The sequence below is a fragment of the Mirounga leonina genome, unplaced genomic scaffold (genome assembly GCF_011800145.1).
Source record: "Mirounga leonina isolate KUSES-001 unplaced genomic scaffold, KU_Mleo_1.0 Mir_129, whole genome shotgun sequence".
Classification (NCBI taxonomy): Eukaryota; Metazoa; Chordata; class Mammalia; order Carnivora; family Phocidae; genus Mirounga; species Mirounga leonina.
This window is the reverse complement of record NW_023270323.1, coordinates 48,865,404-48,891,405: the sequence shown is the minus strand read 5'-3', so window position 1 is coordinate 48,891,405 and position 26,002 is coordinate 48,865,404. Positions and strand designations below refer to the sequence as shown.

Below are 26,002 nucleotides of genomic sequence, written 5' to 3'. Positions count from 1 at the left end.
CTATGTCAAAAAAAATCCGTATTTATCCCCAGGCATATTCCCGTATTAAATCAAGTAATGAAACATAGAATAACTTGATAAAGGTATCTGATTTTAATTGAAAGGAACTCACTGTATATTCTTATCCACTTCTTTGGGTCTTATCAGCCAGTATTTAATGAGTAAAGCACTAATTAGAATAGGATAGAAATAGACTATAGTGTCAGATAATGCCTCTATTTATTAATGTTTTTCTGAACATTCCTGAGACAAATAGAAACATCTACGCACCCAGCAAAATACAACTGTGTTATGAACATGTGTGTAACTCAATGATGTAATTAAATCATTGGAAGGAGACATGCCAAATGAGTAAGCAAAGCTTGTCATGAGCACCCCAAAATGGGCATTCTTTGTACTGCAGTCTTATCAACCTTACACTTAAATTCTGTTTATAATGTATCATCTAAAACACTCCTATAATGCAATCAGAAATACAGTCATTTGCTTTAAAGTCAATAGTGTAGACAGATAATAAAATGAATGAAAATCAGATTTATATTCCTTGTACTTGTAGAGCTTAGCAGTTAAAGAATCAAAACTGACATAAGCACTGATGAGGCAATAGTAAAGAATTTGAATTGCTGCTTGTGTCCATTTTGCCTTAAGAGACATACAAGTTTTTTCTATTTTTTTAAAAGGTTTTGTTTATTTATTTGAGAGAGAAAGAGAGCAGTTGGGGGGGGCAGAGGAAGAGGGACAAGCAGACTCCCGGCTGAGCAGGGAGCCCAGTGCAGGGCTCAATCCCAGAACCTGGAGATCATGACCTGAGTGGAAATCAGATGTTTAACTGACTGAGCCACCTGGTCGCTGCTAGCTTTTTCTATTTTAATATATATTTTTTAAAGCTCATGAGAAAAAATTCTACCAATTTAGAAATCAAGGAATGTAAGAACAGAAAAAAAGTCTTGTTAGAATTATTGGAAAGCTAAACATCATAGAATATATTTTCTTTTCAGATCATGTAACAACAGCGCATTCAAAAGTTTTATTCCTCAGTGAAAAAAAGTCTGTCCTAATTATTGTGTATTTTTTTACTGCTTATAATGTCTTTGAAGTAGCTTACAAAGTTTTGTTTTTAGGGGCGCCCGGGTGGCTCAGTCAGTTAAGCCACACTGACTCTTGATTCTGGCTCAAGTCATGATCTCAGTGTCATGGGCTCAAGCCCCACATCAGGCTCCTAGTTCAGCAGGGAGTCTGCTAAAGACTCTCTCTCCCTCACCCTCTGCCCCTCCCACAGCGGCAGCTCTCTCTCTCAAATAAATAAATCTTTAAAAAAAAAAATTTATTTTTAAGGTTAATTATTTGAGTAGGTAATGCATTCACATAGTTTTAAAATGTGAAAATACAATGAAGAATCTCCCTTACTGCTTTCTCCTACCCCCCTAAGGTCCCCTTGATCACAAATATATTTAAAGGTGCTTGAAGGAGACCAACAGGCAGTAGAACTGAGCACGGCACTTAAGAAACAACCCAGTACCTAGAGCTAAGCTGCCAGGGTTGAATATGCCTCTGCCACTCTCTGGTCAGCTCTGACACCTGGGAAAAGTGACTTAACCTCTCTGTGCCTCAGTTTCCTCATTTGTAAAAGGAAAATTTACATCAGAGACTTTCTATGGGCTTAAACTAGTATCTAGACGAGCTTCAAATTCTCCTCAATGTAACCATTATTATGAGCCTGAGGTAGATCCCTTGGAAACCATTTCTATGTATTTACAAACATATTATACTGACCTACACACATACCTCCCACACACACTCTCATACTCCAACCTGCAAAGGCATTTCTATGGCTTTCACTATCATTTCTCAGATACTTCTAAAATATGTTTCTTCTTCTAATAGTTTGTGTGCTCTCTCCCAAAAAAAGCAGTTCCTATCCCTTCCTACCCATTTCCCCTCCCACAGAAGCAACCATTTTTAAATTTTAGATGAGTATTTTAGTATTTACCTCCATGTCTTTATATATAAATATGCATCATTGCTACTTCTTGATTTTTCAGTTTTAAGCAATATCCACTGATTCACCAGTATAAAATATGAAGACCTAGTTCTCTCTTTTCTGCACAAACCACACATGTGCACTCTTGCCATCTCCTAATAGTTATATCATAAATTTGTTTAGCTCAATAGTCAGTTTTAACATTATGACTATGCAAATGATCTTCACAGTTGAATCATGTAGTGAACTCTTATTTTTCTTTTCTGTACTATTTTCTGTACTTCCTTATTCTTTTTTTTCCCCACTTACTTGGTTTCCTATGAGTTTTGACAACTTGTTTTCATTTTTCTAGATCACAAGATGCCTAGACTTACCAGGTATTCTATCAATTCATCTTTCTGAAAAAAATCTCTGCTAGAGCCTTGTGATACCCTCTCAATGAAACCAGCCGTCTTGTGGTCCTGGTGCGCAGCTATCAACTTGGGATCTCTGTTCACCATTATCCTGAAGTTACTTTTGCTTCTTGCATGTGCCGGATCTCCTGCTTTCTACACTCAAGTCTTATTCTTCTTCCTGGGTTTATGCCTTCTTTTTGGTGGAAAATAGTTCATCCTCTAGTAACTATCTAAGAAATGGTACATGAGGTGGCATTTTTGAAGACTCCCTCCTATTTGACCAATACTTCGGTTGAATACAGAACGCTGGAGTTGTAATAATTTCCCTTCAGAACTTAACATCTTTGTGCCAATCTGCTGCTGAAAAGTCTAAAGTCTATTTATACTCTTGATCCTTTATATGTGACCTGTATTTTCCAAGAACAGCAAGAAGGCCAGAATTGTTAGAACAAAGTGAGCAAAGGGAAAAGAGTGGGGTAGAGGGGGGACAGATCATGTAGGGCTATGTAAATTGTGTTTTGTTGGTTTTTTTTTCACTCTAAGTGTTGTGCAGAGCTACTGTAGGATTTTGAGGAGAACATTATCTGATATATCAAAAATAGATCACTTCAGCTGCTGTAGTGAGAACTAAACTTGAAGAAAGTGGGGCATGACAGAAGGGTAGAAGCAAGGAGACTCATACGGAGGCTAATTTCAATAATCCATGCAAGAGCTGATGGTAGACTAGACCACGAGGTTACACTGGAATTGTAAGAAATGTTTGGATTCTGGATATATTTTCAAGGTTGAGACAAAAGGATTTGTTTCTGCATTAGCTATGAGGTTGAAAGAGTAAAAACTGACATAAAAGGTATTGCCTAAGTAACCAGAATAATAGAGTGAATAGAGAAGACAAGGAAGTTTAAGCTTGACGGCAAGAAAGAAAGTTTGGTAATGCACACATTAAATGTAAGATGCCTACGATTTATCTAGATAGAGATGTTGCATCAACACCTGGACATCTAAAATTCTGGAATTCGGAAGCAAGCAGCATCTTGGCTGCTCTTGTTCTACGCCATGACTTTGGCTCTTTCTTGTTTTGGCACTTACCCTTCCTTTGATCCTATTCATTTTCTGTGCCAGGTTCTCCCGTGTGAGCCACATAATATCCTTTTAATATGTCTTTTTCTACATAACTCCGAACTTCTATAACCTATAATAAAGAACTTTAACTGATACTATTACTAAATTAGGGGAAAAAAGTTAATTTTAAATTGTGAATGAATAGGACATTATTAAAACAGAAAGGAAATAATGGTGAAATCTTAACTGCTCCTACGCTGAATATATCCTTTGGCAAAGCCCATCTATTTCCACAGAATAGGCAAAACGAATCTGCACGCAGCATACAACTAATGAGCAAACCATAAATAATCATTAAAATCCTCAAGTTTCCCCAGGTTTTTACTTGCTTTTAGCACTTTAAATCCTCAGGAATTGATAATACTCTAACCTACAAGAAAATCCTATTTGATTATATGAGGTAAAAAATAACAAAAATTCCAAATTAGTACCTAAAATTAATGAGATGCTACTCTATTGCAAGGATGAATTAAATGTCCATTTTTAGAAAGATGGGAATAAATTTCTGCTCCATCATCATACTGTAATACATTACTGTATCCATGAGTGTCCTGAACATGCAGACATCTAAATTCTGGTGGCTATAACTAATACACAAAAATTATACCCTCAGATAAACTGTTTTTAAAATATAGGCTGGGGAGTTAGACTTTCAAAGAGTAATAACATAAAGGTACTAAAAAGTGTAAGAGCAGAAGATAATGAATGAGAGGTAGAAAAGCCTAACATATTATAAGCTGACAATATTTAAATGAAAAAAAGATAGTTTAAAATCTTTTTCTGATTATAAGATATATTATCACAGAAAATACAGAAAACTATAAAAAAAAGTCTCCCCTTATATTCTACAATCCAGAGATAAACAGTTAACATTTTCACGTATTTTCTTCAAGTCTTTTTTTTCCTGTGTGCACATATAGATGGTGTGTGTAGGTACCGAAAAGCAAGACCGTACTAAATGCAATTTCTATATCTTGTTTTTTATTCATTTCATGTATGAATTTCCCTTATTATATATTCTTTTTTTTTTTAATTTTTATTTATTTATTTGACAGAGAGAGAGAGACAGCGAGAGAGGGAACACAAGCAGGGGGAGAGGGAGAGGGAGGATCAGGCTTCCCGCCGAACAGGGAGCCCAATGCGGAGCTCGATCCCAGGACTCTGGGATCATGACCTGAGCTGAAGGCAGACACTTAATGACTGAGGCACCCAGGCGCCCTATTATATATGCTTTAAAGACGTAATTATTTTAAACATCTGTATAAAATTCCATCATATGAACATACCATGATATAACCACTGCCCTACTGGTAGGCAATTAGGTTTGTTTATAACTATTCACTACTAGAAATAATACAATAAAGAGTATTACACATTACTGAATTTAGAGAAATTAGACCTTACTTCTGAATTTCTGAAATTAGAGATCTTTTTTTTTTTTTTTTAAGGATTTTATTTATTTGACAGAGAGAGACACAGAGAGAGAGGGAACGCAAGCAGGGGGAGTGGGAGAGGGAGAAGCAGGCTTCCTGCGGAGCAGGGAGCCCAATGCAGAGCTCGATCCCAGGACCCTGGGATCACGACCTGAGCCAAAGGCAGACACTTAATGACTAAGGCACCCAGGTGCCCCTGAAATTAGAGATGTTATTTCAAAAGATACTCTTTCAGGAAAAAAAAAAACAAACAACGTTTTGAGAAAGCACTTAAAAGCTACAAGGTAGAAATGGCCCCAAAATGCTGCTTGATTTGGAGTTTAAATAAAAGAAGAAATAAGAATTATAAAGCACAATTCAAATCCCCACAAATGTCTATCAAACCTAATCAGCAAGTTTCCTTACTGAATCAAATGAGTTTCTCCTCCCTTCTGGCATCTTCAATTCTGCTATCAGAAGATATCTTCAATATCTGTTATCTGTCCCTGTTGTACACCAGTAAATCACCCATCCAGGATCACCCATCAGTGATTTATAGCGTGTGAAAATATCCAGCACAGACTAAAAACTGTAGACATTGAAAGGTTTGTAAAATCTAAAATCTAAAGTACTTTCCACTAGAACTGCTATAAACAATGTTCCATCGGGCATGAATGTATGCATTAAAGACAAAACAAAACAAAAGCTAAATATGGTTTTCCTGACAGTCTACTAAAGAGGACAGAAATGTACAGGAAATCATAAAAAGTAGGGCTTAGTTTTAGCCATCTCTAAAAAAAAAAGGCAGCAGAGCTAAGAGAAAAAAGCATGATACTATGTTAAAAATAAAAATACTATACTAAGAAAAAAAGAGGTAGTAATTCATATTAAAAAACTGATCTCCTGGGAAAATTTACCAGTTAAATTCAAGTCTATTTTTTTATTCCTAGTATCACAGTAATTTGAAAAAAAAATTGCCTTATGTTTAAATTTAGACATAAAAACTATCAGCTATTTAATGTCATACATAGGAGAAAATATTTTAAATATTCTCTCCTCACACTCATCTATTTTTACATCAAGTTATCAGAGATATGAAATTGCCATTTTATCTCTATAGCCACAAGTCTAATTTATAAGTTCTTATTTTATTGATTTCCCTCTAAGACATTCTTTAGGATCATAAGTCCTAGCATATGCTGACTCAAAGAGGAATATCATTCACAAGAAACATACTTCTGGTCACTATACATAGACACTGAGGCAGCAGAAAACCTGCTTATTAACCACTAAAAATTCAAATATTTGAGCAAATGTTTATTCCTGGCTTTATTAACTGGTCTATGATAATATATCTCTGTACAAGAGTATTCTAGAACAATGAAATGTTGTCTAACATAATAATAATATATCTTATTGTTAATAAGAGTTAAATTTCTTCTTTTGCATATAAAAAGTATAAAGTATAATACATAAAAAGTCCTGTATTTAAGATTCTAGACACTTGGGAAAGTCTTAAAAACCTTACAAATTCAAATCTCATTAACAATCAATTCAATGAGACTATCTAAAGCCTGTTGTTCAGAAACCTGCCTCTGTAGAATAATTGATTTGGATTTGGAAATGCTTTATATAGAGTTTTCTATTGTCATGTCATTTGTTAGAGTAGGATCTGAACCATGTCACAACAGGAACTGTGACTTCACAGCAATTTATCAGGTAAACAAGCTCCATATGGCTAAAGACTATATTCCTTAATACAGAACAGAAAAGGCTATACCCACATTACTTACCTATGATGGTGATATCACCAACATAAATCTACCATAGATGACAATCTGTTTTTATCTCTAATAAAAGAATTGCTGGCAAGTACTTTGACCATTATGACTTAAATCACTGTAGAATTTCAATTATGAAATAATTTTAGTGACCATCAGATGAAAATAACCCATTCCCACAAATATAGGACAGAAGGGGTACAGTTCAATTCCAAATAGGACTGTCCCATTCATCTCACCAGATTGATCAGCCTTCTCATTGCATGTTCATGAGAGCAAACACATTCACAGGGATCGAATCCACCTTCTGCCATGACTGCCCAGCTTGATTTAACTCGACTGTTTAAATCTAGGAGCAAGAAAAAAAAATATTAGACAACTACTGAGCGTAGTACTCTTTCTGTTGAGCTATGAAAAATTCATATTATTGTACAGACTCATAATAATTCTCTTAAACTAAGGATAGTTCGTATTGGTTAATGACCTATATTTATGAATTACTAATCATATAAATTATGAATCTATAGAAATGATTACCTACCCCTTCTACCATCAGACTAATTTCCTACAAATGTGAATGTCTTCAGATGCTCTATCCTGCCTCCCTGTGAAGCAGTTGATGCTAGAGTCCTACTGTGCTTAATGAATTTTTTAACTTTGTTAGCCATAGTACTGCTATAGACTGAATGCCTGTGTCCCCCACAAAATTCATATTGCTAAAAAGGAGACAGCAGGCCCCAAAATGGGAGTCACTCATGCTAAAGCCCATGTCAGCAAACCAAGACCTAATACCCAATCTAATTGCAGTTTCAATTTTAAGAACTGTAACCTTGGGTGCCTGGGTGGCTCAGTCGTTAAGCATCTGCCTTCGGCTCAGGTCATGATCCCAGGGTCCTGGGATCGAGTCCCACATTGAGCTCCCTGTTCGGCAGGAGGCCTGCTTCTCCCTCTCCCACTCCCCCTGCTTGTGTTCCTGCTCTCGCTGTCTCTCTCTCTGTCAAATAAATAAATAAAATCTTAAAAAAAAAAAAAAAGAACTGTAACCTTTAGCCAGTCAACATGGAATTACCCAGTCAGCACTAGTGAGATAATACATTCATAGGCCCCTTCCATTCCCCTTAGGAAGGTGACCTTGCCTAAAACAATATATTCTTTGCTAATAATTTCCTTTTTCCACCCCCTTTCTGCCTTTAAAAACTTTCCTTTTCTACAGCTTGGTGGAGCTCCTTTCTATTTACTAGATGGGATGCTGCCCAACTCATGAATTGTTGAATAAAGCTAATTTGATCTTTAAATTTACTATTTAGTTTTTGTTATTTAACAAATTTGGTGAAAGCGGCAGGATAAACGAGCCTTCTGATAGCTTTGGGGACAAGAAGAAACACAGGTGTGGTATCCCATGAACTGTTCCAAGTTCTCTTTTTTTTTCTAGCCATTTCTGGGGGCCATTGGGAATTGGGAAGTTCCTGTCAGTTCTGAGCTCTGCTCTTTGTGTTGAACTTCTAAACTGACCAGCTTTGCAGTCCAGGGCTTAGTGGGTCAGCTTGAGCTGACACACAGTTCCATTTGGAACCTGAGTCCCTACCCTTTGGTTCACTCCACAATTCCCCAGTTGTCTGGAATACCCTTCCTCAGTTCCAGTCACAGTACCCACTTACTGGGATTTGGTGGTTTAGTCCTTTCCTCAGTTCCAACCAGTCCCCAATTACTGGAGTCTGCTGGTTTAATGCATGCTGAGAATTGGTGATGGTATGCAGGCCTTCTCTTGGCCAGTCCACAAGGTAACACCTTTTGGTTGCTGCTGGTATGTTAGGGTGCACATGTTTGTTTGTCTTATTTTGTGTAGATAAAGGGTTATAGCTAACAGAATCTCAGAAGTTAAAAAAAAAAAAAAGCCACAAAAATTGGTGGGCACTGACAGAACACTTATTATTACAGTACCCATCACCCAACTCAAAAACTCCTGCATTAAGTGGGTCATTGAACAGGTTACGTTGACACTAGGTCACCTGCCAACCTCAAGAAAATTCCTGTACAAGGAGTTACACTGTAACACTGTACAATTCTCAACCCAGAGGCACATCCCTTTTAGGTATTAGCTCAGCTCCAAGAAACCCAAAGTTGGTTAATGGGATCCTTAAACTAGAGAGGCAAGCATGCTTCCTTCTGGCACCCCTGCTTATTTTATGCCTAAGAACTACGGTCCAAAAGATATATTGACAAAAGTGGCAAAATCTTACTAAGCTTATTTGTGTCCTGACAATCTGGCTTGGTAACCATCAGATTGGCAGCCCCAAAATGTGGCCAGACAGAAATGTGGATTACACCCCTTTTACCACTAGATATAGCTGCACAGAAAAGGTGGGTTAAATTCTAATTGTGGCTAGGGTCCTACCAAACTGTCCTCAGAGGAATTACAACCTAGAATTACAATGGCCGTTACAAGAAATGTTCCAATTAGATAAGATCATTAAAGAAGTGCACTTAAAAGCGAGGCTTCCAAATCAAACAGAATGGGATACCTATTTTAATTGGTATGCAAGAGACTCCAAAAGGCTTCAAAATTCCAAAATAGCTTCATTGAAAGATTTGTTGTAAAAGGCTAGTGAAAAACTAAAGATGTAAAAGGTACCTAAAAGCAAAAAGCTTTAATTCTTACCGCTTCCCTCTATCTTCCTTTATTTGAGAACTCATCCTAGTACTCCTCTATCTGAGCTGCCTTTATGGACTGTAAACAAAAGTCCACCAAGTTAATGACCTTACAGACACCCCTCCCCCATACCTGACCTCAAAGGAGGGCTCCTCCCAAATGGGAGATTTTCTGGTAAACTGCTACATTATTCTCTTAAATAGCCAAGGAAAAAGTAACATTAAAAATCTTTCCAAATTCTGGTTAAAAACAGAGTTACAGATGGGATCCCAGAAAAACTGGCAGAAGCTGGCTAAGGATGAAAATTCTTACCAGAGTCAGCTCTCCCGGAAGTCTGTAGGACCCGGTAAAGAAAGGGAAAGAAGTTATCTTTTGCACTCTCCTTGGGGATCCCTCTTACATTCATGGGGGGGGGGGGGGGGGGGGGGGTAATTGAATATGGCCAGAAATGTTTGGTGTTTGTCCCAGGTGAAAACGGACAAGATACCTAAAAGAATTTTTAAGTAGCTCTGTGACTGGCTATTGGCCAGATTGAAAGCTGATATACAGAGCCTGATAATGTTTTTTAGGCCTCCTCCCATAAGCTAAAATGAAACTAGGTACCCAGAAGGAAAGAAAAAAATCTTCTGAAACCTCTGTAAAAGTATTTACTAACAGAAAAAAAAAAAAGTAATTAGATGGGTGGATCAACCTATGATATCATTGAAATTGCAACCCAATTCTTTGAGGAACTGAGAGCAATTGTCTACATTTTACAAATCTTGGCAAAATTAGAAATGCAACTCTAGAGGTAATTCAAAGTTCACCTATTCCTTTTATTACCAATTCCAAAACCTATTTATCTCAAAAGGCTTACTAACCTTAAGGAACCAAAGAAACCAAAGTCCTCGGAGGAACTTGCACTCTTCCCCAGTGCCTTGGAGATGTAAAATATTAACTCTAGACCATCCCAATTCCTAAGACTGAAAATAAAAGGGGTTAGGGGGGCTTTTTAAAATTCAAATTGCAAATAAGGCTCTCTTGTCCAAACTCTAGGCCAGAGCCTCCTTAAGATTTCTTTTCTCTACAAATACAAATCCTTTTTTTTTCCTTTAGTAATCTCTACACCCAATGTGGGGTTGGAACTCATGACCTTAAGGATCAAGAGTCGTATGCTCTTCCTACTGAGCCAGTCAGGTACCCCAACAAATACAAATCTTAAAAGTCTTCTCCATGGGGCACGTGGGTGGCTCAGTTGGTAGTGCATGCAACTCTTGATCTGCAGTCGTCAGTTCAAACCCCATGTTGGGCATAGAGCCTACTTTAAAAAAGAACTTGGTTTAATTGGCTTAAAAAGAAGTGCTTATGAAGTATTTATAAATCTCAGAAATATAGTAGAAATGAACCCAAATGTTTTTCAAATTCACATGATCTAGGATAATTTTCAGTATAAAAGCTAGTTTAAGTATGTTGGTTTAACTAAAATAGACATGTCTTTTGGGTTATCAGATTAAATATAAAACTTTTATATACCAGTCAAATAAGTTCATTTTATCCCTCACAAAATCTGTCAGTCGGGGCGCCTGGGTGGCTCAGATGGTTAAGCGTCTGCCTTCAGCTCAGGTTATGATCCCAGGGTCCTGGGATCGAGCCCCACATCAGGCTCCTGGCTCAGCCGGGAGTCTGCTTATCCCTCTCCCTCTGCCTCTCCCACTGCTCATGCTCTCTTTCTATCTCTGTGTCTCAAATGAATAAATAAAATCTTTAAAAAAAAAAAAAAATCTGTCCGTCAAAAAAACAGCTTGGGGCAATAGCTGGTTCTGTCTAATGTCTAATGGCTTTTGTGTGTAATCTAAACATAATTGTTAAAAACAATTAAAAAGACTAAGTAAAAAGTTTTTAGTTAAACTTTAGTTTCCTCCAAATCTTTCTGATAACCTGAAACCTTTAAGTTCTGTTAATTTAGATAGTGATTTGTTAAATTCATTAAATATCCATATCATTTCCAAATAAGATAAAATATTGAAACACTAATTACTAAACACAGGTTTATCGATTTTTTACTTCCTTTTACAGGGGAACTAAAGATATTTGGGGAAAGCATGTTTCTAGAAGTTATAGAAAGTAAACAGGGGGCACCTGGGTGGCTCAGTCATTAAGCGTCTGCCTTCGGCTCAGGTCATGATCCCAGGGTCCTGGGATCGAGCCCCACGTCGGGCTCCCTGCTCCGCGGGAAGCCTGCTTCTCCCTCTCCCACTCCCCCTGCTTGTGTTCCCTCTCTCACTCTCTCTCTCTGTAAAATAAATAAATAAAATCTTAAAAAAAAAAAAAAAAGAAAGTAAACAGTCTGCCAAGCCACAGGATGCTAATGCAATGACAGCTCACAATTTTTTACTTCTTCACTTTCATTAGAAACTAAGGTTTCGGGGCACCTGGGTGGCTTAGTCATTAAGTGTCTGCTTTCAGTTCGGGTCATGATCCCAGGGTTCTGGGATCAAGCCTCGAGCCCCATGTCCCCACATCGGGTTCCCTGCTCAGCAGAAAGCCTGCTTCTCCCTTTCTTACTCCTCCTGCTTGTGTTCCCTCTCTCCCTGTCTCTCTCTGTCAAATAAATAAAATCTAAAAAAAAGAAAAAGAAACTAAGGTTTCTAAAGGTTAAAAACTTTAATATATGTTATATAATAAGGGAAACATCTCCCTATGCAAGGAAAGTAGGATGTGTTTTTGGTAAAGAAGGCATGTAAATTGGGACTGGATCCTCAAGTATGGCTAAGACACGCCATGCTACTGTTCCCAGTTTTCTCCCACTCTTCTGATTTGGAATCACTAAGAACAAAGACTGCCCTGGAATCTCCTTGGAAGGGATTATACCAGGTCTTCATCACTACCCAGATGATAGGGACTCAACCCTGGATACACATCCCACAGCTGACAAAAACTACACCTGACAACTGGTCCTATACAAACACCAGAGACCTCCAAATCAAACTGACTAGGAAGATTAGCTGACATCGAGGTGCTTCCTCCCAAGACACTGGATCAAGACTTCATATTTTAACTAAACATGAAACCCTTTCATCTTCCCTTTCTTTTCCTTACTGTGATACTGGCCTGGAAAGATGATGTTATCATCCATATCTCCCAGGCCACTGCTTGGGGGGGCGGGGGGGGGAGGAACCCAATGGAATTTAGAACAATTTTTTAAGTGAAAGAGAAAACCTAACGACCTGTGGCTTGAACGAGCAAACACAGTAATTCCTGTGAATTAATCTATTAACAGTACTACCTTAACGGGAATGGTTTGTGCCCAGACAGGGTTTGTCTTTGTTTATGGTGGTTATCATTCTATAAATGCCTAGACAGCTGGCAATGCCTCTTTGGTTATCAAAGTGTGCCCATTACACCTCATTGGTCAACTCCCCTGAATTTACACTGCCAAGTTAGAAAAGACCTACCAAGGCTTTCATGATCCAAGATTCACTTTCTTTTTTTTTTTTAAGATTTTATTTATTCATTTGAGAGAAAGAGAGACAGAGAGAGCACAAGCAGGGGGAAAGGCAGAGGGAGAGGGAGAAGCAGACTCCCCATTGAGTTGGGAGCCCAACGTGGGGCTCGATCCCAGGACCTGGAGATCATGACCTGAGCTGAAGGCAGATGCTTAACCATCTGAGCTACACAGGCGCCCCTCAAGATTCACTTTCTCTGGCAGGGCCCTACTTCCAGTTAGAAGTAAATCTAAATGAGGCTCCAATTAGAAACCTCTCCTTAACTCTTAAAAGTATTACAAAATCCACAATAGCTGTCTAACAAAAATCCTTACACTATCTGGCCACAGCTGTTATTTTTGTTTTTTGTGGTTTTTTGTTTGTTTCAGTTTTTCTTCCTAATAGGATAGCCCTTATTTATCTTTTAACTGAGCAAGGAGGTTATCTGTGCTGTGTGACCCCCACTACCTGCTGCACCTGGATTAACATTTCTGGGAAAGTTGAAACTCAGTTACATAAGATCACTGAGCAAGACACGTGGCTTAAAAAAAAATGACCTCTGACCTCTTTCAGCAGGGTTTTACTTTGACTTACTTACTATTTTGATTGGTTTTGGTCTTGGGAACCATAGCTCTGAAGTGCATTCCAAACACTGGGAAATCATCCTGAATAATAATCGTAACAATCTCCCTGGCACACTGTATTCTCAAAAGCTGACATGCATGTTCCTAGCTGCTGACCACCATGCAAATGATCTCCCTAAGATGGGAACATCAGAAAAGGAACAAAGAGGGGTGCCTGGCTGGCTCAGTTGGTAGGGCATGTGACTCTTGATCTTGGGGTTGTGAGTTCAAGCTCCACGTTTGGTGTGGAGATTACATGAAAATAAAATCTTTTTTTAAGATTGTATTTATTTATGGGAGAGAAGAAGAGAGAAAGTACAAGCAGAGGGAGGGGCAAAGGCAGAGGGAGAAGCTGACTTCCTGCTGAGCAGGGAAGCCAACTCAAGGCTTGACCTGAGAACCACAGAATCGTGACCTGAGCCCAAGGCAGATGCTTACCTAAGCCACCCAGGTGCCCCAAAAATAAAATCTTAAAAAAAAAATTGTGAACTTCAAATTGTGGCCTATCACAGAGTAAGCAAAAAAGAAAAAAATGTCACAACCTGTGAATACCCCAAACAAAAAATGGACAGACACTGGGACCTGAGCCAAAGGCAGAAGCCTTAATCCCCAAAATGATGGTATTTGGAGGTAGGGCCTTTGAGAAGTAATTAGGTCATGAGAGTGGATCCCTTATGAATGGAATTAATGTCCTTAAAGAAACATAAGAGAGATGATCTCTCTCTGTACCATGTGAAGATACAGCAAGAAGACATCCATCTACAAACCAGGAAGAGGGCTCTCACCAGACACTGAATCTGCCAGCACCTTGATCATGGACCTACCAGACTCCAGAACTATGACAAATCAATGTTTGCTGTCTAAGCCACCCAGTCTCTGGTATTTGGTTGTATCAGCCCAAACTAATGAAGAGAACTTTGCAGCCTTTATAAGAAGGCCCTCTGAAAGAAAAAAAGTTATCTAAAATGATACCAATGTTGAGTGGGGCAGGGGCACATTAAGTAACTTAATAGTAGCCAGGAAATAACTGGGAAGATTTTGAAAAGTAAGAGTAACAAGTGAGACACCAAGATGGACTACAACTGATATTTAAGATGGAAGAGACAGATCAATGAAACAATTCATATATTAACTTAAAGGAATTTCATTCATTCAAAAATTAGCACCTGTATTAGGCATTAGAAATATAAAAATGGGCAAAAACTGATACAGTCCTTCCCCAACAGTGTTCACATTCTAATGGTCAAGACAGACATTAACCTAAATATTTTTAATCTTTTTAATTATTTTTTTAATTCTAAGATTTTATTTATTTATTTGGCAGAGAGAGCACATGCAGGGAGAGTGGCAGGCAGAGGGAAAGGGAGAAACAGGCTTCCCACTGAGCAGAGAGCCTAATGTGGGGCTCAATCCCAGCCCCCTGGGATCATGACCTGAGCCAGAGGCAGACGCCTAACCAACTGAGCCACCCACACGCCCCTAACCTAAATATATTTTTTTTAATTATAAATACAAACTTCTAAATGCTATAAAAGATAAATGGACCAAAGGACTGAAAACACAAGCCACAAAATGAGAAAAAATATTTGCATATCATGTATCTGATAAGAGTTTAATATCCAGAATATATGAAGAACCCCTCTAACAAGAAAAAAATAACCCAATTTTTAAATAGGTAAAGGACTTGAATAGACATTAAAGATACACAATGACCAATAAGCATATGAAAAAATGCTTAATGTCATTAATCATCAGGGAAATAAAAATCAAAACCATGAGATATCACTTCATACCTATTTGGATTACTATAATCAAAAAAATAAAAATAAGTGAAGTGAAGAAATCAGAAAACTTGGCGTGCCTTGGTGGCTCAGTTGGTTAAGCGACTGCCTTCAGCTCAGGTCATGATCCTGGAGTCCCAGGATCGAGTCCCGCATCGGGCTCCCTGCTCAGCGGGGAGTCTGCTTCTCCCTCTGGCCCTCACCCCACTTGTGCGCTTGCTCTCTCTCATTCTCTCTTTCAAATAAATAAATAAAATCTTAAAAAAAAAAAAAAAGAAATCAGAACACTTCCATACTGCTGGTGGGAAGATAAAATGGTGTAGCCTCTCTAGAAAACAGTTTGGTGGTTCCTCAAAAAGTTAAAACAGAGGGGTGCCTGGGTGGCTCAGATGGTTAAGTGCCTGCCTTCAGCTCGGGTCATGATCTTCAGGTCCTGGGATCAAGCCCCATGTCTGGCTCCCAGCTCAGTGGGGAGTCTGCTTCTCCCTCTCCCTCTGCCTCTCCCCCTGCTTGTGCTCTCTCTCTCAAATGAATAAAATCTTTAAAAAAAAAATTATCAATGACCCAGCAATTCTACTTCTAGGTATATACCCCAAAGATTTGAAAATGGACTCCAACAGATACTTGTATGCTAAATATTCACAACAGCATTATTCATGATAGCCAAAAAGTAGAAACAACCCACATGGCCATCAATTGATAAATGGAGAAACAAAATGTGGTTTATACATGCAATGGAATACTATTCAGCCATAAAAAGGAATGAAGTTATGACACATGGATTACTCTGTGAGAACATTATGCTAAGTGAAATAAGTCAGACACAAAAGAACAAATATTGTATGATTCCACTTAAATGAAATCTACAACAAGAAAATTCATACAGACAGAAAGTAGAATGGTGGTTTCCAGGGGCTGGGGAAAAAGGGAATGGAGAGTCATTGCTTAACAAATAGAGAATTTGTTTGGAGTAATAAAAAAGTTTTGGAAATACATAGTGGTGATAATTGTACAACACTGTGAAGGTAATTAGTGCAACTGAATTTTAAATTTGAAAGAATGGTTAAAATAGCAAAATTTGTTATTTAATATATATATTATATATTTTACCACAATTTAAAAAACAAAACAAAACATTCTGGTTGTCCAGAACTAGAGGGCTTGGGAAGAAAGGGGGACTGACTACTAACTGGTACCTGCTTTCTTTTGGGGTTAAAAAAATGTTCTAAAATTGATTATGGTGATGGTCACACAACTGCATGAATATACTAAAAACCACTGCATTTTAGACTTTAAATGATGCATCGTTATGGCATGTGAATCAGGTCTCAAAAAGGCTGTTATTTAAAAAAAAAACAACAACAAAGAGGGGCACCTGGCTGGCTCAGTCAGAAGAGCGTGCAACTCTTGATCTCGGAGTCATGAGTTCGAGCCCCACATTGGCCACAGAGATTAAATCTTTTTTTTTTTTTTAAAGATAAATGGTGTTTAGAGAGCACATACAGGTTCTAAACTTACCTAGGGAGTCAGGGAAGATTTTATCAAGAAGTTAACTTTGAGTTGAAAGTGGAAGGATGCACTGGAATACAATACCGAAGTAGAAGGTGTGAGGATTAGGGTCTGGAGGGCATTCCAGACACAAGAGGAATAGGAGTGTAAAGGCCCTGAAGCAAGTAAGGAACTCAAAGAAAGCCACTATGTGTTGGAATCCGGACAGCAAGAAGAGTCATCTGAAACCAGACCAGCGAGGTCAAGGGATGGGCCACACAGGGTCTTCTAGGCCATGTTCAAGATTAGGTCTTCCTCCAAATAGCAATGTAAAGTTCATAAAGGGTATGTTTCGAAAAGATCACCTTGGCTGTATTATGGAAAACTGATAGGAGGAAAACTAGTCAATACAGGAAGCCTACTCAAAATGCTTTCAATAGGTCAGAGATAATGGTGTCCTTTCCAGAATTATCTAGGTTTAATGACAGCATATTAAATCACTGGGGGGGGGGGGAGACAAATTATTCCATAAATGATATAGGGCACAGCTGACTCCCCACCCTCATTCCTTACACCAAAACAAATTCTAGATGTGTTAGTGATTTAACTTTTTTTAAAAATATTTTATTTATTTATTTGTCAGAGAGAGAGGGGACACAAGCAGGGGAAGTGGCAGGCAGAGGGAGAGGGAGAAGCAGGCTCCCCACTGAGCAAGAAGCCTGATGCAGGGACTCAATCCCAGAACCCTGGGATCACGACCTGAGCAGAAGGCAGCCGCTTAACCGCTGAGCCACCCAGGTGTCCCAGTGATTTAACTTTTAAAATAAGGCCACACAAAGAACAGTCAACTAAAGCAACTGGAACAATGGATTAGAATAGAATATCCACAAACTGACCCATGATTTTTAAGGGGAATTTAGAATATGAAAAAGGTGCCAATTTCAAGCACCAACTATTTAATAAATGGTATGATAACTTTTTTTTAAATTGAAGTATGATGCATACATAGAAGACTGGAAAAATATACATGCAACTTAGTAAGTGGTTAGCTCTAGGGAAAAGAATATAATTTTAAGACAGACTTTCACTTTGTCAATTTTTAAATGAATTATAATGAATGTGTATTCATATATTAAGACTTTCAAAATACAGAAGTTTAATTTTTAAAAGTCACAAATGTATAACTATAAGAAGACTACTGGAATACTTGCAAAGCAACATAAATCCAAGAAACTGTACAGGACCAATAAATGTGACAGTCAAAAATTTTAAGTTTCTATAAACCAAAAATATACTGTAAAATAAAAAGACAAAGAACTTGGAAAAACACTTGCAACACATATCTGATTAATTTCCTTAATTTACAGTGAACTCTGAAAAATCAATATAGAAACAGCAACCTTACAAAAAATGAGCAAAGATCATGTTCACAGGAAAATACAGAGCCAATAACAAAAAATATAAGAGGTGCCAAATCCAGTTATCACTTTCAACTATCCAAAGATTGGTAAAAATTAATATATCTAGTTAACTTGGATATCCATATCCAAATAATCATTCAACGTTGTTGTATAAGGATGTTCACTGTTTATGAAAGCAAAAAAATGATAAAGCAAAGTGTCTATCCTTCATCCCTGTGGTTCTGATTAAATAAACGATAGTATGAGTACATGAAATCCTACACAGCTGTTGAAAACAATGAGGCATGGGGCACCTGGGTGGCTTAGTCAGTTAAGCATCTGACTTTGGCTCAGGTCATGGTCTTAGGGTCCTGGGATGGAGCCCTGCAGCTGGCTCAGAGCTCAGTGGGGAGTCATCTTGTCCTTCTCCTTCTGCCTGTCCCCCTGCTCGTGCTCGCTGTCTCTCTCTCAAATAAATAAAATCTTAAAAAAAAAAAATGAGGCAAATTTCTTCGTAATGATTTGGGGAGATATCCAAGATAGACTGAGGTGAAATCAAGTTTCAGAACAGTCAGGGCAAACCTACTTCCCATCTAGTATCTTCAGAGATCTGTATGCCTGAGCTAAGGGGAGGTGGGAATTGGAAAGGGAAGAGGAGTCGCAGGCCATCTAAGCTGGGGGGCCTAATTCTTCCAGAAGGTAGGAAATACCAAATACAAACTCTGACTACTTCACAGTTTCATCTGAGCCCAATTTTTTATAAAATGATTAGCCTTCATGTTAGAGAACTTACTATACATATCCAATACAGAATACCCTGAAAGTAAATATCCCACTCATAGGCAGATAAAATTCACCCTTGAAAGCCTGTTTCTCACCTGTCTTTTCAAATCCATAAACAAATCTCCACTTACAAATACTGGTCCTTCCTTCCTTCCTATCTGTGCCTCCCCAGGCCAGTAAAATGTCAGCTGAGATTAAAAGATATAAGATTTTTTAAAATGAAATTCAAATACTAAAATGCCTGGTATCTACCCAGTTCTGTAGCCTCTGAACACAGAAATGCTAACAAATTGCCTTTTATAAAGAAAGGGAGACTTGTTTCTATCACCCATAAAAATTGCAAAACACAGCTATTTTTAAGTCTTTTTTTAATCCATCTGATTAATAAAACTAGATTCCACCAATACCACCATCACCCTCCACCTCCAAAAAGCCCACAGCTTCTTGAGGGCAGGAACCTACCTTAGTCATCACTCCGTCTCCAAACACCTCCTTCACTGCTTAAGCCACAGCAATGAATAAATATTTGCTGAACCTCTGACGTTAATTTTCTCTGTATCTATATATGCCAGAAGCATGCAAATCAACTAGAATTTTATTTTTTTAAAAGATTTTATTTATTTATTTGACAGAGAGAGAGACAGCGAGAGAGGGAACACAAGCAGGGGGAACAGGAGAGGGAGAAGCAGGCTTTCCGCGGAGCAGGGAGCCCGATGCGGGGCTTGATCCCAGGACCCTGGGATCATGACCTGAGCCGAAGGCAGACTCTTAACGACTGAGCCACCCAGGCACCTCTTATTTTTTTTAAAGATTTTACTTGTCAGAGAGAGAGAGCACAAGCAGGGGAAGTGGCAGGCAGAGGGAGAAACAGGCTCCCCACTGAGCAAGGAGCCCGATGTGGGCTTTGATCCCAGGACAGTGGGATCATGACCTGAGCTGAAGGCAGATGCCTAACTGACTGAGCCACCCAGGCATCCCAAATCAACTATAATTTTACTTTTACTTTTAAAGATTTTATTTATTTATTTGACAGAGAGAGAGAGAGATAGCGAGAGCGGGAACACAAGCAGGGGGAGTGGGAGAGAGGGAAAAGCAGGCTTCTTGCTGAGCAGGGAGCCCGATGCGGGGCTTGATCCCAGAACCCTGGGATCGTGACTTGAGCCGAACGCAGATGCTTCACCGACTGAGCCACCCAGGTGCCCCTCAACTAGAATTTTAAAGTATATGCCAGTATTAATTAGCCTCCAGTAAAATGAGAAAATGTATTTATACATAGGACATTCTCCAATAGTGCTATGCTTCTGTGGAATTTCCTTCACATTAACTTGAGCTATTTTAAGTACTATGCAGTTTTCAGTTAGTAGTTTCCACTTTAAAATTATTTGGTTTTTTTGAAAACAGAATGGAACAGTTCTTTTTTGGCCAGGACCTCAGAACAAGCATCAGTGCATACCAGCAGCTAAGCAGTAGAGCAAAAAATTTAACCAATCCCACCTCACATTTAAATGTGTCCAGAGACATTAAGAAGCTGCTCTACCGTGGGCAAGACAGAACTCTATCATTACTGAATGGGAATTCTGGTATTTCATAATTTATTTGGGGTGTTTTACAAATACGTAGAATTTATTTCAGAGTACAGCAAGGCATTTTACAAATACCTAAGGGTATTAAAACAATGGTTTTGATGTCCTCGTTGCAGAGTTGTTGTTCACCTCCTCAATATATGTCCCTACTACGAGAACAATGCTAAATAATACCAAAGTCATGGACTTGACTCTTAAGACAACCAGCTTTACTGCAATTGGTCATAAAATGCCTAAGTCATGAAAATACAAACAATACACTGAAAAAAATCAAGATCCAAAATAATCCAGGGGAGGAAGAAAGGAATTAAATGTGGGCATAGATAAAATAGATGGAATAAAATAGGCCATTCGTTGATAATTACTGAAGTTGGGTGACAGCTACTAGAGAGTTCCTATACAATTCTTTTCCATATTTTAAAATTTTTGATAAGTATTTAATTTATACATCTGTATTTTCCTGTTACAATTAATACAATTAATATAATTCCTAATACAATTAATACAATTAATACAATTGTGACAGCAATCTGTGGGCATAAATTAACCAACAGTTTATAGGCTGGTTAATTTAAAGAAAAGGTTGCACACAACTAAAGCTCTCAAACCATCCTCTCCTAAACAACTCCTATCATAGAAAAGAAGTCAAAGGATACACTCCGAATATTGGGAGAGCAAAAGCTATTCCCCATATCCCTCAGATCCAGGTCATTTCCTCCTTCTGCTGCAACTAGCAAACCTTTCCTGGTAGGGTTCAGCTGTAATAAGTCAGTTGAGTCATCCTGTTTCTATAAGCTGATGGAACTTTCCAGTGCTGTTAACCAGTTTATGATCTGCTGTTAGAACCTTAAACGCTCCAGCTCATGCTGGGTGGGTTTAATTTACCTTATCTCACCTTCAGGAAGTCAAATTTAATTGCCTACTTATAACTTCAGAAAAGGTGAAAAAGTAGATATTGTAGTTTCACTATCCTATTTTCTAGAACTATGCCCTGGAATTACATGCTATATACAGGACTGATTCCTTGGGAAATAAATTTCTTAAAAGTGGTTCTTTTTTAAAAAAAAAAGATTTTATTTTTTTATTTGAGAAAGAGAGAGCATGAGCTGGGTGAGGACAGAGGGAGAAGCAGACTCCCTTGCTAATCGGGGAGCCCAATGCGGGGCTCGTTCCTGGAACTCCGGGATCATGACCTGAGCCAAAGACAGATGCTTAATTGACTGAGCCACTCAGGCACCCCTTAAAAGTGGTTCTTAATGAGGCTAAACATTCTTAACAGCAAATCATAAAACAGCAAAGTTATCAGTGTTACATATTTTTATCAGATCACTTGGTATCAGTGGTATCCCCAGAAGTATACAGAGTAAAATGGAAAATGTCAACTTTCCCATTCCTCCCTCCCCAAGGCTACTCCCTTTCCCCAGAGGTACCACCACTGATAGTCTGGTATGAATACTTGCGTGTCTTTTCATATGTATGTACACCCTTATAAATACATACATACACATATCATTTTGGTGGATCTTACAGATCATATTATACATATTCTGCAACTTGCCTTTTTGTAGCATAAAAAACCTTCAGATGAGGGCACCTGGGTGGTTCAGTTGGTTAAGCGGTTAAGCTCCCTGCTCAGCGGGGAGTGTGCTTCTCCCTCTGTCCCTTCCCCTCCCTGTGCTCTCTCTCTTTCACATAAGTAAATAAAATCTCAAAAACAAAAACAAAAACCTTCAGACTTTTCAAAACATAAAACTCTACTTCATTCTTTTTAATGGCTACATAATACTCCAAAAACATGAACACACAATTTTAGCATTCCTTTAGTAGAGATTACTTAGGGACTTGCCAATGTTTCTTAAGTAAACTCTACCCCCAACAGGGTGCTCAAATGACCCTGAGATCAAGAGTTGCATGCTCTACTGACTGAGCCAGCCAGGCCCCCATGGACTTTCCAACTTTTTATTAGTATAATACTGCAACAACCATCTTTGTGCCCATATTTTTGTGGGGCTAAATACAAAAAAAAAAAAATTAAATATCTAGGCCTACGGTCATTCACAAAAAGCCTTTGCCAATTGTAATTCTATCAACAGCACACAGTACATGTTACTAACTGTGTAACACAGTAATTACATACAGTATTATTTTCACTGATAGTACAATAACCTATGGATATACTCAAAAATATCTGTGCCAGAAAGTCAGGTCCCAAAAATATATCTCATTGTTTTTATTTCCTAATTCCAGTAAGGCTGCATATCTTTTCAAGTTTATTGGCATTTATATTTCTTCTTTTTCAAACTTGTCTTACTGATTTTAGCAGCTCTTTATACCTGCTTTTTATTATATTTATTTATTATAGCTTTTTATTTAGTATTAATCCATTGTTATACCATAGTAAGAACGTTTTATAGGTTATTTGCTTCCCTTCCTTCTAGGTAGTTCCAAAGCCAGATTCATAAGAGTCTATTTTTACATTTTTTCTATTTAAATATTTATATATCTTAGACTATTAGCTAAAGAGTTAATAAAATTACAAATGATAAAAAAAGATCTAGGGGTGCCTGGGTGGCTCAGTCGGTTAAGCATCTGCCTTCAGCTCAGGTCATGATCCCAGAGCCCTGGGATGGAGCCCTCCCCTCCATCAGGCTCCCTGCTCAGTGGGGGAATCTGCTTCTCCCTCTCCCTCTGCCCCTCCTCGCCGCCTGTGCTATTTCTCTCTCTCTCACTTGCTCTCTCTCTCTCTCTCAAATAGATAAAACCTTAAAAAAAATAGATCTAAAATCCTAAGACAGTAATTGAAAATAACATCCAATGACAATACGAAATAGTATTTGGAAAGTATTTTAATTTAATGTTTTAACTCACACACTGATTTCTTCCAAAGACATGCTGACAGATCTAAAGGATAACAATAAACCCTAGATTTTCTTTTGATAATTTTACTTAAGCTCTTTCATTTTGGAGCTATTTTTTGTTGCCATAGAGGTTAAGGACTCACATGAAAGAAAAAAATGTCTTCTAAGCCATTAAAGATTTAGACATTTCTATGTTAGTATGTGTATATGAGTGTTCATTCTGGTTCCTCTTACAGAAGAAAACATTTGGTTTGGTTAGATCCTTTTAAGAAACTATTATATTCTAAATTCCTTTAAAAGAGATAATTTTAAAATACCTAGGAGTAACAAGAATTTCCAAAACAGAATAAATGTTAACACAGGTTTCAAGGTCATAAAAGTCATTTTCAAATGAGTTAGCAATTTTTATAACACACTGCAAAACAGTAAATATTTCAAAAGTGCTTTTAACACAAAATGGTTGGGAGACTCAGTCATGAATTTTTAAAGGAAATAATCTAGTCATATGCTAAATAATCTAGTCATATGCTAAATTAACCTACAATAGTTCTTACTATATCTTCAGACAAAACCCTGAAGATCATTAAAAATTAGGGGCTAGTAAGCAAAATGGTAGATAAATCTCTTAAGTTTCTAAGAGACAAAAGAGCTAAAATAGCCAAGAGAGTCTCTAGAAAAATTTTGGAAAGGTAGAGCTCAAGAGAAAAGATAATTCCCAAAAGAGTCACTACAGCTAATTAACAAACATAAAAAAGTCACCCTTGGGCACCGGGCTAGCTCAGTTGGTAGAGCATGGACTCTTGATCTTTGGTTCAAGCCCCAACCAAACTGGGGGATAGAGTTTACTTTAAAAAAAAAAGGTCACCTTAACCAAGTCATCAAATACATGCAAATTAATGTGAACTTTCACTTAAAAAACAAAACACAAAAAGTACAAGAGTACACTGAAAGTTTACTCATACACTGCTGGTCCTGCAGTTAACTGCTACAACACTTCTGAAAAGTAATTTGACAATCTGTATCAAGAACTATAGGGGGGCGCCTGGGTGGCTCAGTCGTTGGGCGTCTGCCTTGGGCTCAGGTCGTGATCCCGGAGTCCTGGGACAGAGCCCCACATCGGGCTCCCTGCTCAGCGGGAAGCCTGCGTCTCCCTCTCCCACTCCCCCTGCTTGTGTTCCCTCTCTTGCTGTGTCTCTCTGTCAAAAAAAAATTCATATCAATGACATGTGTGTTATTTGTGGTTTATTTTCAAATAGTCCAATGGGGGGGGGGGAAGCAGAGGGATAGAAAGGACTAAATCTTCCATATAGAATTCCAAATAATTTAAGTAGATTGAATCCCTCTAAGAGGTAAAGCTTAGCTCTCCTCTGACCTTGAATGGGGACTGGACTTAGTGACTTACTTCTAAAGGGTAGAATACAGAAAGAGAAGGTGACTTTATAGTGGAGAAACCTAGCAAATACTACCTTAACCAAAAGATCAAGGTATACAACATTAGTGATAAATCACACTGCTATCATGTACCCTTTAATAAGATGTGATGAGAAAGGCAGTTCATCTCTGTGGTATTCTTCCCCCAAAACATCACACTAAGTCTAATCATGAGAAAAATCATCAAACCCAAACTGAGAAAAATTCTATAAAATACCTAACCAATACTCCTCAAAACTGTCAAAGACAGGAAATTCCTCAAAACTGTCAAACAAGGAAAGCACACAAAACTATCACAGACCAGAGAAGACAAAGCAGACTAACACTATTTCCAGGTGATCCTAGGAGAGTCCTTACAAATGAAGAAACAGATTATTACTGACATTCTATTTATCTTAAATTAGTGATATTGGGCAATGTACTTTTAATTCCACAATTTTCCATCATTCTCCAGAAACTTTTTGGGGTGCCCTCCCTGTAATTCTACCAAAAGGCTAATAATTTTTACTTGATGTAGAATACTATGTATTAGGCATTTCTGACCTTCCAAGCAAACATTCAACCCCTCTACATTTTATGACTTGAAGTCTTTGGTCTCTGCTGCCCCTGCTCCACTGAGGTCCCAACATAAACTGCATGCATGACTTGGAAAAGGTCTTTTCCTTTCCTTTTTAAATAAATCCTCTACAGCAAAACATAACAAAATGGCAACTTCTCCTCTATACATCTCATATTTAGTCCTTAAAAAAAGGTGGGGGAGGGGGCGGGCGGGCGCCTGGGGGGCTCAGTCAGTAGAGCATGTGACTCTTATTCTTGGGGTCATGAGTTCAAGCCCCACACTGGGTGTGGGTGGGGGAGAGGAGGAGCAGAGAAGGTGAAGGGGAGGGAGAAGGGGAGGAGGGGGAGGGAGGAGGAGAAAAGAAGAGAAAACAAAGCAAAGCAAAGCAAAGCAAATCAGGTCTAAGAACCCAGAATTACTGCAACTTGATTTTTATTTTTCCCAAGGCTGCATTATGAAAATATGTACCCTTATTTAACCTCCCTACTTTGTTGCCAATCGCTAGTTTTCTCTCTTCTTCAATAAAGGTTAGTTCCTTGCCCTGCTTCCAAGAGCAATATTACTAAAAATTCATTTCCCTCATAAGAAATGAGTCAGAAATCCAGGATGCTTGATGTGATACTCTTACCATTAAGGGGGAAAAAGTATGTAGAATTACTATATTCCCAGAATTTAAACACAGGGAAGAATT

The 26,002-nt window shown here is 38.2% G+C and overlaps 1 protein-coding gene across 2 annotated transcripts in view; it reads right to left on the bottom strand.

Annotated features, from left to right (window-relative positions):
- SMIM14 (small integral membrane protein 14) overlaps nt 1–26,002 on the bottom strand; it is an 83,413-nt gene that overhangs the window by 41,618 nt on the left and 15,793 nt on the right. The window contains exons 2-3 of one of the 2 annotated variants that reach the window (XM_035005111.1): nt 10,202–10,303; nt 6,931–7,040 (exon numbers count right to left, since the gene is read on the bottom strand). In XM_035005111.1, the coding sequence (XP_034861002.1) occupies nt 6,931–7,005 (75 nt within the window). In that variant the 5' untranslated portion in view covers nt 7,006–7,040; nt 10,202–10,303. The remainder of the gene's footprint in view (nt 1–6,930; nt 7,041–10,201; nt 10,304–26,002) is intronic. The other variant, XM_035005110.1, reaches the window with a different exon arrangement.